Consider the following 13816-nt stretch of genomic DNA (forward strand, 5'->3'; position numbering starts at 1 on the left):
ATGGGATGGGAATGGAGATTTTGCAGTATCCTTCCCCTGCCACGCCCACCAAGCCACGCCATGTCTACTAAGCCATCCCCACAGAATCGATAGTAAAAAAATAAATGGATTTCACCACTAAATCAATCACTCTATGATGTTTCTTCTTCATTATAACAAATATTAATTATTATTATTTGTTGTTGTTGTTGTTGTTTGTTTTGTAATAGTTTTCCCATAAATAGTCTGTCCTAGTTGGTTACAAATTCTATATGTACAATATCTGGAATTCTGACTCTTTACCTACTGCCCCTTCTGACTCATTACAATAACAGGGTACCCAGAATTGGATTCAGGAGTTTATGGATTTCTCAGATTGAAGGATAGTATCAGTTCAGTAGCTTCACAAGAAACTGAGCCTAGATTATAAAATCTAAATAATAGGTAGCAGGTTAGAGATATATAGCTGAGAAGTCTGATACAGCTACTGCAATTCTTGCCTGCTGTGAAATCTTGTCTCATAAAATCACAGGGAATCATAAAGGATTCTTTGGTTCTTTCCACCCATCTTATCTGTTTGCATTAGTTTTTTAATCTTTTCTTTTGCTCTACTACAGTTGGCTCTTCATCACTAGTAAGTCTCTGACCATCTTTTCTTTTTAAAAAAACCTTTTTCTTTTTAGAAAAAGACACCATTGTTAAACTATTCCTAGTATTTCAGAGTATTGGGTGTATATCTGAACTACCTGGCACATCACAACTTGTAAATTTTAAGATGATTTCTTTTTTCATATGGGTTTTATAATTCCACTTGGATCCTGTTTTCAGACTGTGGCTGCCTGTCTGTGGTTTATATTATACCTTTTCATTGGTATACACACTTTTTTGAAGGAACTGGGCATCTAGATGAATCATGGTGATTCCACCATTTGATTCATCACTATTATTGTGTGCTCATAGGAAACTTCATCAGGAGTCACCCTCCAGTGTTTTCCCTATCTCAATTTCCTCCCCGTTGTTCCAAATACCACCAGTGTAGTTTCTAGGCACTGTGAGTTGGGTGGTGTCTTAACACAGAGAAATACTGCTGGGTTACACATGAAGAAACTGAAGAAACACACACAAAAAACCCCCTGAAGTGATTTTCTCCTTTCAACTTCCAACCCAACTTCGGATTACAGACCTGGATGCGGAAGTGTCCCAAAAAATCAGGTGATATCATTGGTGATCAAGATGATGGTTCGATCAAGTCTTGTTTATGTTCAATGCCTCTCAAACTTTGTGACCGCACCCTATGGCCATGTCTTAGATGGTGTTTTGACCAGACCCCAGAAACCCCCTGCTTAGATGCTGCTTTGCTTTGCTTTTATTTTCCATGACATGTAAACCTCACCTACTTGGTCATCTCCTTCCTGTCTTGAATGGTTTTTTTTTCTTCCCTTCTTCAGGTGTCCCCAATGAAGAAGTTTTTGCAGCAGAATGCACCCGCAGAGGACAAAATGCCTTACCTTTCCAGCCGGCTAATGTCCGTTCTTCAAAGTCCCTGAAGCCTACTACCTACCCCAAGCATGTCTTTCACTGTAATAGCGATGAGGACGACGACTCGGTGATGACCAACTGGGAGAGCCCCTTTTATTCCTCAGGTGTGCACAAAACAGGGCATGAGAAGCACGTAAATAAACGGGAACTGGTGGGAAAACCAGGGGGGATAGATTCGAGTAATAGAGCGAAACTGAAAGAGAAGAAGCGAAGGAAACCATGGGGCTGCGTCCTGATTTAGAGCTAGCATTTCATGTGCATTCTTTCAGTCCTCTGCTTTCAGAGAGGCTGCAAAATATTTTGCGACCCATCCCTCCCCTTGTGAAAAATGCCCAGGTAAAAATCCAGTCCCTCTGACCCATATCTATGAAGAGCTAAGCTGCATCTTCTGCCTGTTAATTGGAATTTTGTCTGGCTTCATATTCAGGCTTGGCAATTATTGAATAATCTCGAGTTTTGGAGTGTAGGAGTGTCTGTCGTATTTTCTTCCGTTACTTTTAAATTGTTCACCTGCAATCAGAACTTTTCATGGAAGGCTCACGTGCATCTTTATATTTTCTTTTGCAAACTTACAACTCTGCTGAAGGGTTGAGATGCAGAGTACCCTGCTTGGTATTTTGCTCATTTCAGTCATTGCCAGACCTAAAAAAATACCTAATTTGCAGCTTAATGTTACAAGACTCACGTTTTCTTTGGTATCCAGGATTAACAAGAGCTTTAACATGAGTAATCCGTTATTTATACCCCATTTGTTCTACGGGCTGCCATCATAGGAGAGGCATGTACATTAAATTGCTGTTTTATGAACATGCTGAAATGAGAAATTGCAGCACTGTGTACGTGGCTACACAATTGTTCAGTTTCCTTTGCTCTACTGCAGCTTAGAATTCCTCTTCAAAAATGGTTGGGTTTTCTCCCCCAAGAAAGCTAATGTGTTATGCAGGGCATCCATTCTCCCTTTCAAGCCTTGTAGAAATTGGAAGAAAATTCATCTGTAGATCAAAAAGATTGTAGGTAGTCTTTGTTTAGTGACTTCCTGGTTTAGTGAATCTACGCAGCAATGACAGTGAAGGAAAAGGAACTTTTCCTTCACTTGCGTTTACAAACTGTGTACATTTGTGAAGCCAAGAAAAGTTGGAAGGAAGATCATGAGCGTTGGGGTTGCTAAACAAGGCCAACCAATCTGATTGTGAGAATGACCTTGAACTTTCAGAGTGTCCCTTTCAGGCTTTGCAATTCATTAAGAGCTGGGAGGGGTGGGTGGGTTTAAAGGAATTTTTAAATTGTGTACATTTAAGAATTCAGAAACAGCTGCAAGAGTTGCTAATGCCTCACTTTACACTCATAACATCTGCTCTCCTATGATTTCAGTTACATCTCAACTGAGTTGCCTTTATTGATTCTGTAATGGTGGGGAAAATTTTATAGGCTCAGGTAGGCCAACTTCCTGGCTTTTCTTCATCTCTCATCTGGGCTTAGGAACAGCAAAGGTGGACTTGTTGCAACTTTAGAATACTTTTTGGGTTTTTTATTAAAGGATCCCTGCCTCCTCCTTGCCTTTCTTCCTGCTGTTCTTCATGCCCACAGAGGCCACTCCTAGACACAAAGCTTCGGTGTGCTGAGCAGATTGGGAATGCTCAGTTGTCAGAAACAGTGTGTTGTTTTCAGAAGGATAACTACAGAAGGATGATGCCTTCTGTAGTTATTAATAGAACAAAAGATATGCCTCCAGATAGCAGAGTTGATGCATTGTGTCTGTCACCCCTATTCCAGCTGGACAGCTTTTGCTTGGTGACTTCAAATAATTTCTATCAGATCTCTGCACAATTTCCCACAGCCTACTATTCCTTATTTTAAAATGCTAAACACAACATGCTACAATAGACAGTGTCCATTCTTTCAGCAATGTTCAATGAAGGCGAGAGGGGTTTGTGGAAATGACAATTGTTGTGACTGTTAAGCACATATATGGCAACACGGGTGGAAAGGTTATGGTATATTTATTTTGTCTTGGTGCATAGCTGTCAGTGTACATAAAAGAAAAGATACATTTGTCAAGAATCATGAGGTACAACACTTAATGATTGTCATAGGGGTCAAATAAGCAATAAGCAACATTAATAAAAATCTTTAAAATTAAAAAAAAATCTTAAGGATACAAGCAACAAATGTTTAGCAACCAGATCCTTTTTACAACAATTGCAGCATTCTGCAGTCATGTGATCATAATTTGTGACCTTCCCAGCTAGCTTCCAATAAGCCAAGTCAATGAGGGAAGCTGGATTTGCTTAATGACTGCATGATTCAATTAAGGACAGTGTTAATTCAATGAACAACTGTGTTAAAATGATTGTAAAATCAGGTCCGATCATGTTGCATTGTTTAGCAACAAGATGGGCCAAAAATCTGGGATAACTACCGGTTAAATTCTCCTTTGCAAATTATCCAATTGTCAGTTGTAGCCCTTTGTTTTGGCTACTGAGTCTTGCTAAAAATATGGGAGAAATAGCTTGTAATAGAAGTGGAAATTCAAGCATCAAAAGAAGAGTTGTGGGGTAGCTTGTAAGGACAAATAGAAATATCTTGTTTACTGAGCAGTCGTTCTTTATTTGCCTTAACCATATATGTTTCTTTGGGATAAAGAAAGATTATATAGAATCATTTTCAAGATGATGATGATGATGATGGGGAAGAAAGAAACCCACTTGTTTTTGTGTATGTTCTTCTTCTCCAAAATGAAACTTCCTTTGCTTGCCTTTAATTTGCTTATGCTAACCGGTGAACGTCCTTAACATGTGGCTCAGCCACACATTTCAGAAAGTTTTTGAGCTACAACTACTTAAAAGGGTGAAGGTCTCTTGGTATATAATAGGGGTGTCAAACTTGCATCACCATGGCGGTGTCAGGTGACCTATTGCTTCTAATTTCCCCTCCTTCACTAAACCAGGCCTGGGTGTGGTTAGTGCATGATGCTTCTGGCCCCACCGGCTGCGAGTTTGACAGCCCTGCTATATGGTAAACGCTAGCTCATGCGATGAGCTTAATTATGTCAGGAGGTGAAGTTTTGAGAGGATTTCCCCAGCCTCGTGGGCATGAATTCTCCCTTTCCCCAATGCCATCGTCCATCTTCTTCATGGTTAGGGAGAGCAATGCATGGGAAAAAAACTGGCTATGCTTCATCTGCATCTCCTCTTTGCCCAGGAAAGGACAAGAATGGAAAACGTTTTCACTCTTGTCCTTTCCTTTTCATTCTTCTGGATGTATTGAAAGCCATGCCTAGTTCATACTGTTTTGGCAGAGGTTTAGAATAGGCTGTTCAATTCATTTTCCATGAAAAGGTCCATAACTAAAGCTCAGGCCATGATTCATACCATAGAATACAAGCCTTATAGCAGTGTTTCCCAACCTTAGCAACTTGAAGATATTTGGACTTCAACTCCCAGAATTCCCCAGCCAGCATTTGCTGGCTGGGGAATTCTGGGAGTTGAAGTCCAATTATCTTCAAGTTGCCAAGGTTGGGAAACACTGCCTTATAGGATGGCTTCTTAAAAAAACCTGAAAGGATTTCTGTGGCAGGGATGCCTGTAGTGATGTCAGAGCTTCTAATGTTGTTTGAAGGTCCTACATCAGCCCGTAGGCTTAATACATCCTACACTGGCCAACGCCCATGCTCGGTTTAACGGAAGGAGGTAAAGTCCTGATGCTGCTGGGATGACCGAATTTGACACCCCTGTCCTACAGCAAAGATGTGCCTTGTTGAGTAGAAAGCCACACTAGTAGATCCAATATCGTTGCAGTTGCCTAAGACAGTGTTTTTCAACCAGTGTGCCGTAAGACATGGTCAGGTGTGCCGCAAAGCTCAGAGAGAGAAAACAAGAGAAAGAAAGAAAAAGAAAGAGCAAGAGAGAGAGAAAGAAAAGAGAGAAAGAAAGCAAGAGAGAGAAAGAAAGCAAGAGAGAGAAAGAAAGAAAGCAAGAGAGAGAGAGAGAGAACAAGAGAGAAAGAAAGCAAGAGAGAGAGAAAGAAAGAAAGAGAGAGAGAGAGAGAACAAGAGAGAAAGAAAGCAAGAGAGAGAGAGAAAGAAAGAGAGAGAAAGAAAGAAAGAGAGAAAGAAAGAAAGAAAGCAAGAGAGAGAGAAAGCAAGAGAGAGAAAGAAAGCAAGAGAGAGAGAAAGAAAGAAAGCAAGAGAGAGAGAGAGAGAACAAGAGAGAAAGAAAGCAAGAGAGAGCAAGAGAGAGAGAAAGAAAGAAAGCAAGAGAGAGAGAAAGAAAGAAAGCAAGAGAGAGAGAGAACAAGAGAGAAAGAAAGCAAGAGAGAGCAAGAGAGAGAGAGAAAGAAAGCAAGAGAGAGAGAAAGAAAGAAAGCAAGAGAGAGAACAAGAGAGAAAGAAAGCAAGAGAGAGCAAGAGAGAGAGAGAAAGAAAGCAAGAGAGAGAGAAAGAAAGCAAGAGAGAGAGAGAACAAGAGAGAAAGAAAGCAAGAGAGAGCAAGAGAGAGAAAGAAAGAAAGCAAGAGAGAGAGAGAGAGAGAAAGACATAGAGGGAAGTAGGGAGGGAGAGAGAAAGAGCAAAAAAGAGGAAAGAAGGAAGAGAGAAAGAAGAGGGATGGAGAGAGAAAAAAGAGGGAGAGAAAGAGGGAGAGAGAAATAGAGCGAAAGGGAGGAAGAGAGAGAATTTTTTGTCCAAACTTTTTTTAGCCCCCCCCCCCCCCCCCCCCCAATGTGCCCCATGGTTTTGTAAATGTAAAAAATGTGCTGAGGCTCAAAAAAGGTTGAAAATCACTGGCCTAAGAGATTTGCTTCTATGCCTCTTTTCAGAAGATCTGGCTCACATTTTGAGGGAACAATCTTTTACATTGGGGTAGTTCTGCTATATGAACAATGTTTTACAAGCCATGTTTCCTCAGGACACAAAGAAGGAAGCAAGAGGAAGAAGCAGAAGCTGAGGGAGGAACAGAAGAAGAAGAAAGCAGCCAAGGCTCCCTATTAGAATGGATTCTGATGTCCCAAGATGCTATTCTTTTGTTGCTCTACCATTTGATCTCGGTGCATATATTTCTTAACAACTATTCTCACTTAGCAAATGAGATAACAGTTAAAATACATTAAAGTTGCACTATTACGCTTGAGCACCACATATTTCTTGAAGTTGCAGTATAAGGCACCCCAGTTAGAAACTCCATCCCAGTTAGAGTAAACTAGTGTTAATGGTCAGGATATCAGATACCATAAAATAGAGTAGATTTTGATTAAAATTGTTGAAGGCATAGTGATGAAATGGGGCCTTTTTATCTCTTCCTGTCCTGAGTTAAGCATGTTTATTCAAAGTTTGGTAAGGTGTAAACAGCATGGTTATTCTCAAAAAAATAGATATCATGAATATTTCTTTTAAAAATTTCTGAGCGAACCCCAAGAGTACCTTAACATATTTAAATTTGCATCCAATGAGAATGGGATTAAATTATGCATTTAATCATACATCTGGGAAATGTTAAGAATTGAGACTTCCCTTTTGACCTGTGCTATTATTTATGTATGTTGTGTTACGAAGAACATCCTATAATGATTGAACGGAATACATTCACAATTTTGGGAACTAGTTCTCTGTGAGCATGATATGACACCAATATTTCTATCAGGAGAAATTATAGCTGGCCTTGGAAACAGTATGTGATTATCATTGACTGGAAATAAGTAGTCATTGCAAATTGCGTGTATGTGTGTGTGGTATAAAATAATAATAATTACATCTAGGCAGTCAAAATTCATCTTCTTTTAGCACATGATACTATATGGCCAAATTGATATATAATATTATTCATATAGTATATGTTTCCTCCAAAATAAGACATCCCCTGATAATAAGCCCAATTGGGCTTTTGAGTGCATGGCAATAAGGCCAAGCAATTATTTCAGGGTTCAGAAAAATATAAGACAGGGTCTTATTTTGGGGAAAACACGTAGAATTAGCTTGCATTGACTGGGTGGGGCATGCACATACATAATTGGAAATTTAAATTTATTTACATAATCCCAACTTTATACATGTGTAATTTGCATGGTCCATGACTTCTTTTTAACGTCATAACAAAATACTAAGCCAGAACCTTCTTCCAAGCATGAGCTGCCTTCCTGCTATTTAATCTATAAATTAAAATAGTTGAATGTTTTGGTCTCTTTAAAAAAATTCCCTTTCATCAATACATTGTGTTGCCTATTCTCTCTAATTGGAAACCTTCCTTTCTTAGATAAAAATTTTAATTACACCAAAATGTTGTAGCTTAGGTCAGGAAGATGGTGATGTAAGTGGATTTACAGTACTTCAATTGTAATGCTTCTATTATAAAAATGTAATGTTGTGCAACTCATTAGGATATGTTTAAAAGGAACAAGTCTGAATCAAGATGGAGAACAAATTTTTGTTATGGAAATACCACTGAATTGTTGTGCTGTGTGACTAATATTTAAAGAAATAAAGTAAGTTCCCTTATTACTTAGCTCTTATTTTTTTAGTTTGATTATTTTTAGAAAGGAGAGAACAACCTCATTGGGATATAAAAATCAAATGGAAGGTATATATATATCTCAATAATTAAATATAGTGTTGAAAGTTTTCTGATTTACCGTAGAAAAAAATTAATTGGGATTTTTACTGAGTCGATAACAAGAAACCATGAAAATGTTTGTGGGTCAAAAAGATAGTAGCTAAAATGGCCTTTTATTTAACTGAGGATTTCTAAATATTAGACTTCTAGATAATTGTTTCAATTATAGAGTAGAAAATTTTACAAAATTTTTAAAAAGAATTTAATGTATTATTTATTTAACTTTATTATTTTTAATGCGGAGGGATCAAGATGGTAGCTGTGGCTATAGCTGTCCTCTTTTTTACTTAACACACCTAACAAAGACCATAGTGTTGATGGCATAGTCACAGTTGCCACAATCTTGAAATTTCCCCCATCAATGGATGCTTCTGATCCTAGAATTTCTCACCAAAGCAAAACCAGGTTACGAGTTAAAAATATTTTATAAGGAGTGGATATAGGGAAAGGAGAATAAAAAGCAAATAGCCACCAATCTTTTATCCACAAATCAAAGGGTCAAATTCAGAAATTCAAAAGTCTACTAGTAACCACAGTCACAACTCTGAGCATTGCCCACTGGTTTAGAGGATGCAAAACATGGCCTAATCTATGGATTGTGTAGCCATGTTTTAATGATTCAGTCATAATTGACGGAGTTCCATAATGGACTTAAACTGAAAACAGATCATGATTTAGTCCAGTCTGGGAATCCTGATAATTTGTCTTTTACCATGTCTGTGAAATGCTGGTCTCCTCCAATACAGCATTTAGAAGCTTAATGTTTGTTGATGGTTGATTTGATGGTTGGACCAGGTTTAACCAGTAATATTGGTCAGTTGTGGCCAAATATGTACAGGTGATCCTTGACTTACAACAGTTGCTTAGTGAGTATTCAAAATTATGGTGGAGCCGAAAGAGGGGACTTATGACCTGGATCACAAGTTCCGGTGGCTCCCATACACACAAACACATTTCAGGGGCTTAGCAACACAGCCACATTTACAGATTTTTGCTGAAATCTGGTAGTTCCAATTTTTGACAAAACTATGCCATGAATGGAAAATTGGATTAGGTTAATAACTATCTTAATAATAATATTTAATAACATAAAGTATTTGCTTTATGATCTCTGCAAAAAAGATTGCAATTGATTTTATGACCATTACAATTTACAACCATGAAGGGCAATCACAGTCATAACTTGTGGACTACCTATAGTGAAGGCCAGGCTGAGTGGAATTTTGGGAGGGAAACAGTCTGTCTGATTGACATCAACTGGAAAACATTTCAATCAGTCAATTTATCAGGACTATATGAAGATAATAACAAACATCCCCACTTAATATACAATTACACAAGACTACTGGCATTATAAACACAAGCCGTTTTATAGAACTATATATCAACATGCAAATGAGAGTAAATCACCTAATATACAGACTGGATATTGATATAATACATATACACATATTGCAATCAGGAATGGGCTGATAAAGACGACAAAGGCAAGGCAATAACCCTGAGTGACAAACTGTAATAGCTGTGTTCTTACACCATACTGCAGAAAGTTAGCACCCACTCCACCTAGAAGAATGAAATGTTTTTGGAAATATTAAAAGGGCAAGATAAAATATTTCCCCTAAAAGAGAAATAAAATCACGATGCAAAAAGGGTGTTGAGACTCTAGAAAGAGTGCAAAGAAGAGCAACAAAGATGATTAGGAGACTGGAGGCTAAAATATATGGAGAACAGTTGCAGGAACTGGGTGTGCCTAGTTTAATGAAAAGAAGGATCAGGGGAGACATGATAGCAGTGTTCCAATATCTCAGGGGTTGCCACAAAGGAGAAGGAGACAATCTATTCTCCAAAGCACCTGAGGGTACAACAAGAAGCAATGGGTGGAAACTAAAACAGGAGAGAAGTAACTTAGATCTAAGGAAAAAAGTTCCTGACAGTTAGAACAATTAACCAGTGGAACAGCTTGCCTCCAGAAATTGTGAATATGCCAACACTAGAAGTTTTTAAGAAGATGTTGGATAACCATTTGTCTGAAGTGGTGTAGAGTTTCCTGCCTAAGCAGAGGGTTGGAGTAGAAGACCTCCAAGATCCCTTGCAACTCTGTTATTATTAAAAATCTTAAAGCTCCCTGACCCTAACAGATATTTGATGCACATTAAGAAAGACTGGACCAGCCTACAAGACAAAAAACCTCCAGCTCCAGAGTGGTGGGATTAAAATATGACCCCCTTCTACGTATCTAGCAGCAGGGCTCACTGCATTGCAAAATCACCTGGGGACATTACAGCAAGGTTCAACCAAGTTTATCTCAGACAATTTCAACTGTGACCCCAGCGTAGTTCCATGGGAATCTGACAGCAGCCAATAAAATACACATTCTTGCATAGGAACAGGAAGTTCAGGTTCAAAGCCCAAGAAAGGGTATAAATACCTCTCACTCTCCACTCTGTTCAACTACCCAGGACTTCAAACTCACGTGGTCCTGTCTCAATAAACCGTCTTTCCAATTCGTCTCCATGTTTCCAGTGTCTTTCTCCCCACTTGAAACTGAACCAGATGGATATTAATTCCAACAATACCATCACAATGGTTGGGTTTATTCAATATGTAGACACAACTATGGTGCACAGCTAAAGGAGGGGAGGGGAGGGGGCTTTCCTCCTCCCCCAAATTTGCTATTGGACATATTATATTGCTGCTATTATAATTACTGAAGGAGAATAGGAGAGAAGGGATCATTTGATGCCTGGAGGTTTTAGGTGATAGCAGAGAGAGAATCAAGTTTCTTATTAATTTTATTGGTTTCAAGTTGACCAAGACCATATACAACCTCTTTCACGTTCAAAAATAAGTAATTTTTAGACTACTGACTTTGAGCTGTAAAACTACTTTGATACTACTGGGAATTTTAAGAGTTACAGGTTAGACCAGGAAGTGAAAATGCATCAAGGAAAAAAGCAACCCATTTCTGTAGAATACTGTTGTCAAGGAAACTGCACGGACTTCTCCATGAAGCCACCACAGACTGAGCTCCATTTAAAGGTTACTCTCCCTTTAGGCTCCTTCAACTTATTGCACTCAAGTGTCTTTGCAGACAACTCAGAAATTTGCCTGTTAGCAGACGACAGTTAATGAAGACTGGAATAGACAACATTAATGCCTCTGAGCTGCTAAAAGCAATTGAGTCCAGAGATGTTTCCTATGATAATTCCCTATTTAATAAAAGGGAAGTTCTTTTTAAAAAGAAAATCAAGTACACTGAAAATCAATATTTTGGCTAACCTGTTTGTTTTAAATGATTAGCAACATCAATGGTACTCTTAAGTGCTGACCAACAGGTACTGGTATTTATATTTATTTATTGGTATTCGTATGCCGCCCAACTCCCAAGGGACTCAGGGTGGCTTTTAAAAAATTTTTTTTTTACATTTACAGTATTTCCCCAGGGGAAACGTGGTTGACTTTCCATTTTGACCTATGCTTTTATTTATGTATGTTGTATTACGAAGAACATCCTATAATGATTAAATAGAATACATTCACAATGGACTGTTTTGGAAACTAGATCCCTGTGAGCATGATATGACACCAATATTTCTATCAGGAGAAATTATAGCTGGTCTTGGAAACAGTACATGATTATCACTGACTTGAAATAAGCAGTCGTTGCAAAGTGTTTGTATGTGTGTGTGGTATAAAATAATCGTAATTACATCTGGGCAGTCAAAACTCATCTTTTAGCAGGAAATTAAAATTTTACCAGGAAATTAAAATTTATTTTGGCAGGAAATTAATTTTTTCATTTTTACCTTTACTTCCCTAGGGGTTGGTTGACTTTCCATTTTGACCTGCGCTATTATTTATGTAAAGTGGAGTCTTTTCTTTCTGAAACCTGATCTTGATTGCTTTTAAGTATTTCAGAATGGGAGGAAACTATTGATCAAACTGATTTTCAAATGACGCAGCATTCGAGGGCCCCTTTTTGCTTTCTGAGCTTGGTTGTTTTGTAAGCATTTCATTACCCAACTTGTTTACATCACCAGTGCCAGTGTCTCTATGGCATCCAAGACCCCTCATTTCAAGCTTGGTCTTGAAATGGTCTAAAAATGTTCTCCTTTTTTGATACAATATCTACTGTGTTTCCCCGAAAATAAGATAGGGCCTTATATGTTTTTGAACCCTGAAATATGGCCTTGGCCTTATTATCCGGGGGGAGGGACTTATTATTTTGGGGGTGCAGTAGGTGGCAACCATGGATGTCCCACTGCCGCCGCCTCCCCTTCCTGTTCTTGGTGCTGGTTGAGCCGCCACGGCCTCGTGGAGCAGGACTCTGCAAGGCTTGTAGGGCTGTTGCATGCAAGACCTGTAGGACTGCTGAAAGCTTCGTCATACAGCACAGCCGAGGTCCTGCTGCCGGTCGTGCATGCAACAGCATAAGCTTTGCAGAGTCCTGCTCCATGAGGCAGTGACGGTGGCATGATGAGTCTCACAGAGACTCATGTCTGGTGGGTGGGACATGCTGGGCTGCAAGACACTCATCCTACCTGATGCTCCATCATGTTCCTCAGTGCTATGTCCAGAGAAGCCCATTGTAAAGGAAAACTTTTCACGAGTTCAATCAATCAAACTTCTCAAACTCATGAGAAGTTTTCTTTTACAATGGGCTTCTCTGGACCCAACATTGAGGAACGCAACAGAGCTACAAGTGTCAGGTAGGATGTGCGTCTCGCGGTGGGTCACAATTTGGGGGCGGCAGGTCAGGCAGGACAGAGTGGGATGGGCTACAAGATGCACATCTTACCTGGGACTTGTACGCCTGCCGCATCCCTTGTTATTGTGTTCACTGATGTTCTACCGCCTCCAGCTCTCGAGCTGCCTGAGGAAGCTGAGCTAACAGCCAAACATATAACTGGGTTCAGTGGCAGAAGCAGCTGGGCACACACTCCCTTGTTTCTTCCAAATGCACCCCTTTCTCTCTCAGCAGGGGATGAGATTGAACTTAAGACATGACACCAGCAGAAGGAACCTTTTGGCTGCACGCTGAACGCAAGAAATCTTTTCCCCCTTTCACTCCAAGAAGCTGTGCAGGTGCAATGAAGTCTCATGAAGACTCATTTCTGGCAGAGTTTGGAAGAGAGAAAGATTTCTTGCATGCAGAGTGCAGCCAAAAAGGATCCTACTAAGGGGAGGTGGGGGGGGGGGGGAGCAGGGAAGGAAATAAAGAGGAAAGGCAGGTGCTTTGCTTCAGGCAGCCTGCAAGAGTTTCTTGCCCCTCCAGCTTTGAGAGCCAGAGCAGGGCAGGGTCAGTGGACACGACACTGACAAACGGATGGCTTTTCCTGCAGGGGGTTCCCACACACTGTCCTTGTCTGCATCCCCCTTCTGAAGGACGTGGAGAGGACAAGTGGAGGGTGAGCGGCTCGAGCCAGCGAGCAAGCGAGGGACATGGGGGCAGGAGGCAGAGCTGAAGGGGCGGTGAGGACAACCCATGGCCTGACACTAGCTGACTGTAGGGTTCTGCAAGGTCAGTAGCCACTGAGACACAAGCAACGAGTGCCCGAGACTCACGGCACACAAGCATCTTCACTGCAGGGAATAGCAACAGCAACTCCAGGGCAGCACACAACTCCTGGCAAATGCCTGGAAAGCCAGCCACTGCATGTGCAGCAACGGGGATGAGCTGGATGCGTCTATCT

The 13816-nt window shown here is 40.0% G+C and overlaps 1 protein-coding gene across 4 annotated transcripts in view; it reads left to right on the plus strand.

Moving 5' to 3' along the window:
• Positions 1-8012, plus strand: part of DNAJB6 (DnaJ heat shock protein family (Hsp40) member B6) — a 94405-nt gene extending 86393 nt beyond the window's left edge. For all 4 annotated transcript variants that reach the window (XM_070726453.1, XM_070726450.1, XM_070726454.1 and 1 more), the window contains exons 9-10: positions 1428-1622; positions 6423-8012. In XM_070726453.1, the coding sequence (XP_070582554.1) occupies positions 1428-1622; positions 6423-6505 (278 nt within the window). In that variant the 3' untranslated portion in view covers positions 6506-8012. The remainder of the gene's footprint in view (positions 1-1427; positions 1623-6422) is intronic.
• Positions 8013-13816: the final 5804 nt, after the last annotated feature.

Source organism: Erythrolamprus reginae, chromosome Z, assembly GCF_031021105.1.
Source record: "Erythrolamprus reginae isolate rEryReg1 chromosome Z, rEryReg1.hap1, whole genome shotgun sequence".
NCBI lineage: Eukaryota > Metazoa > Chordata > Lepidosauria > Squamata > Dipsadidae > Erythrolamprus > Erythrolamprus reginae.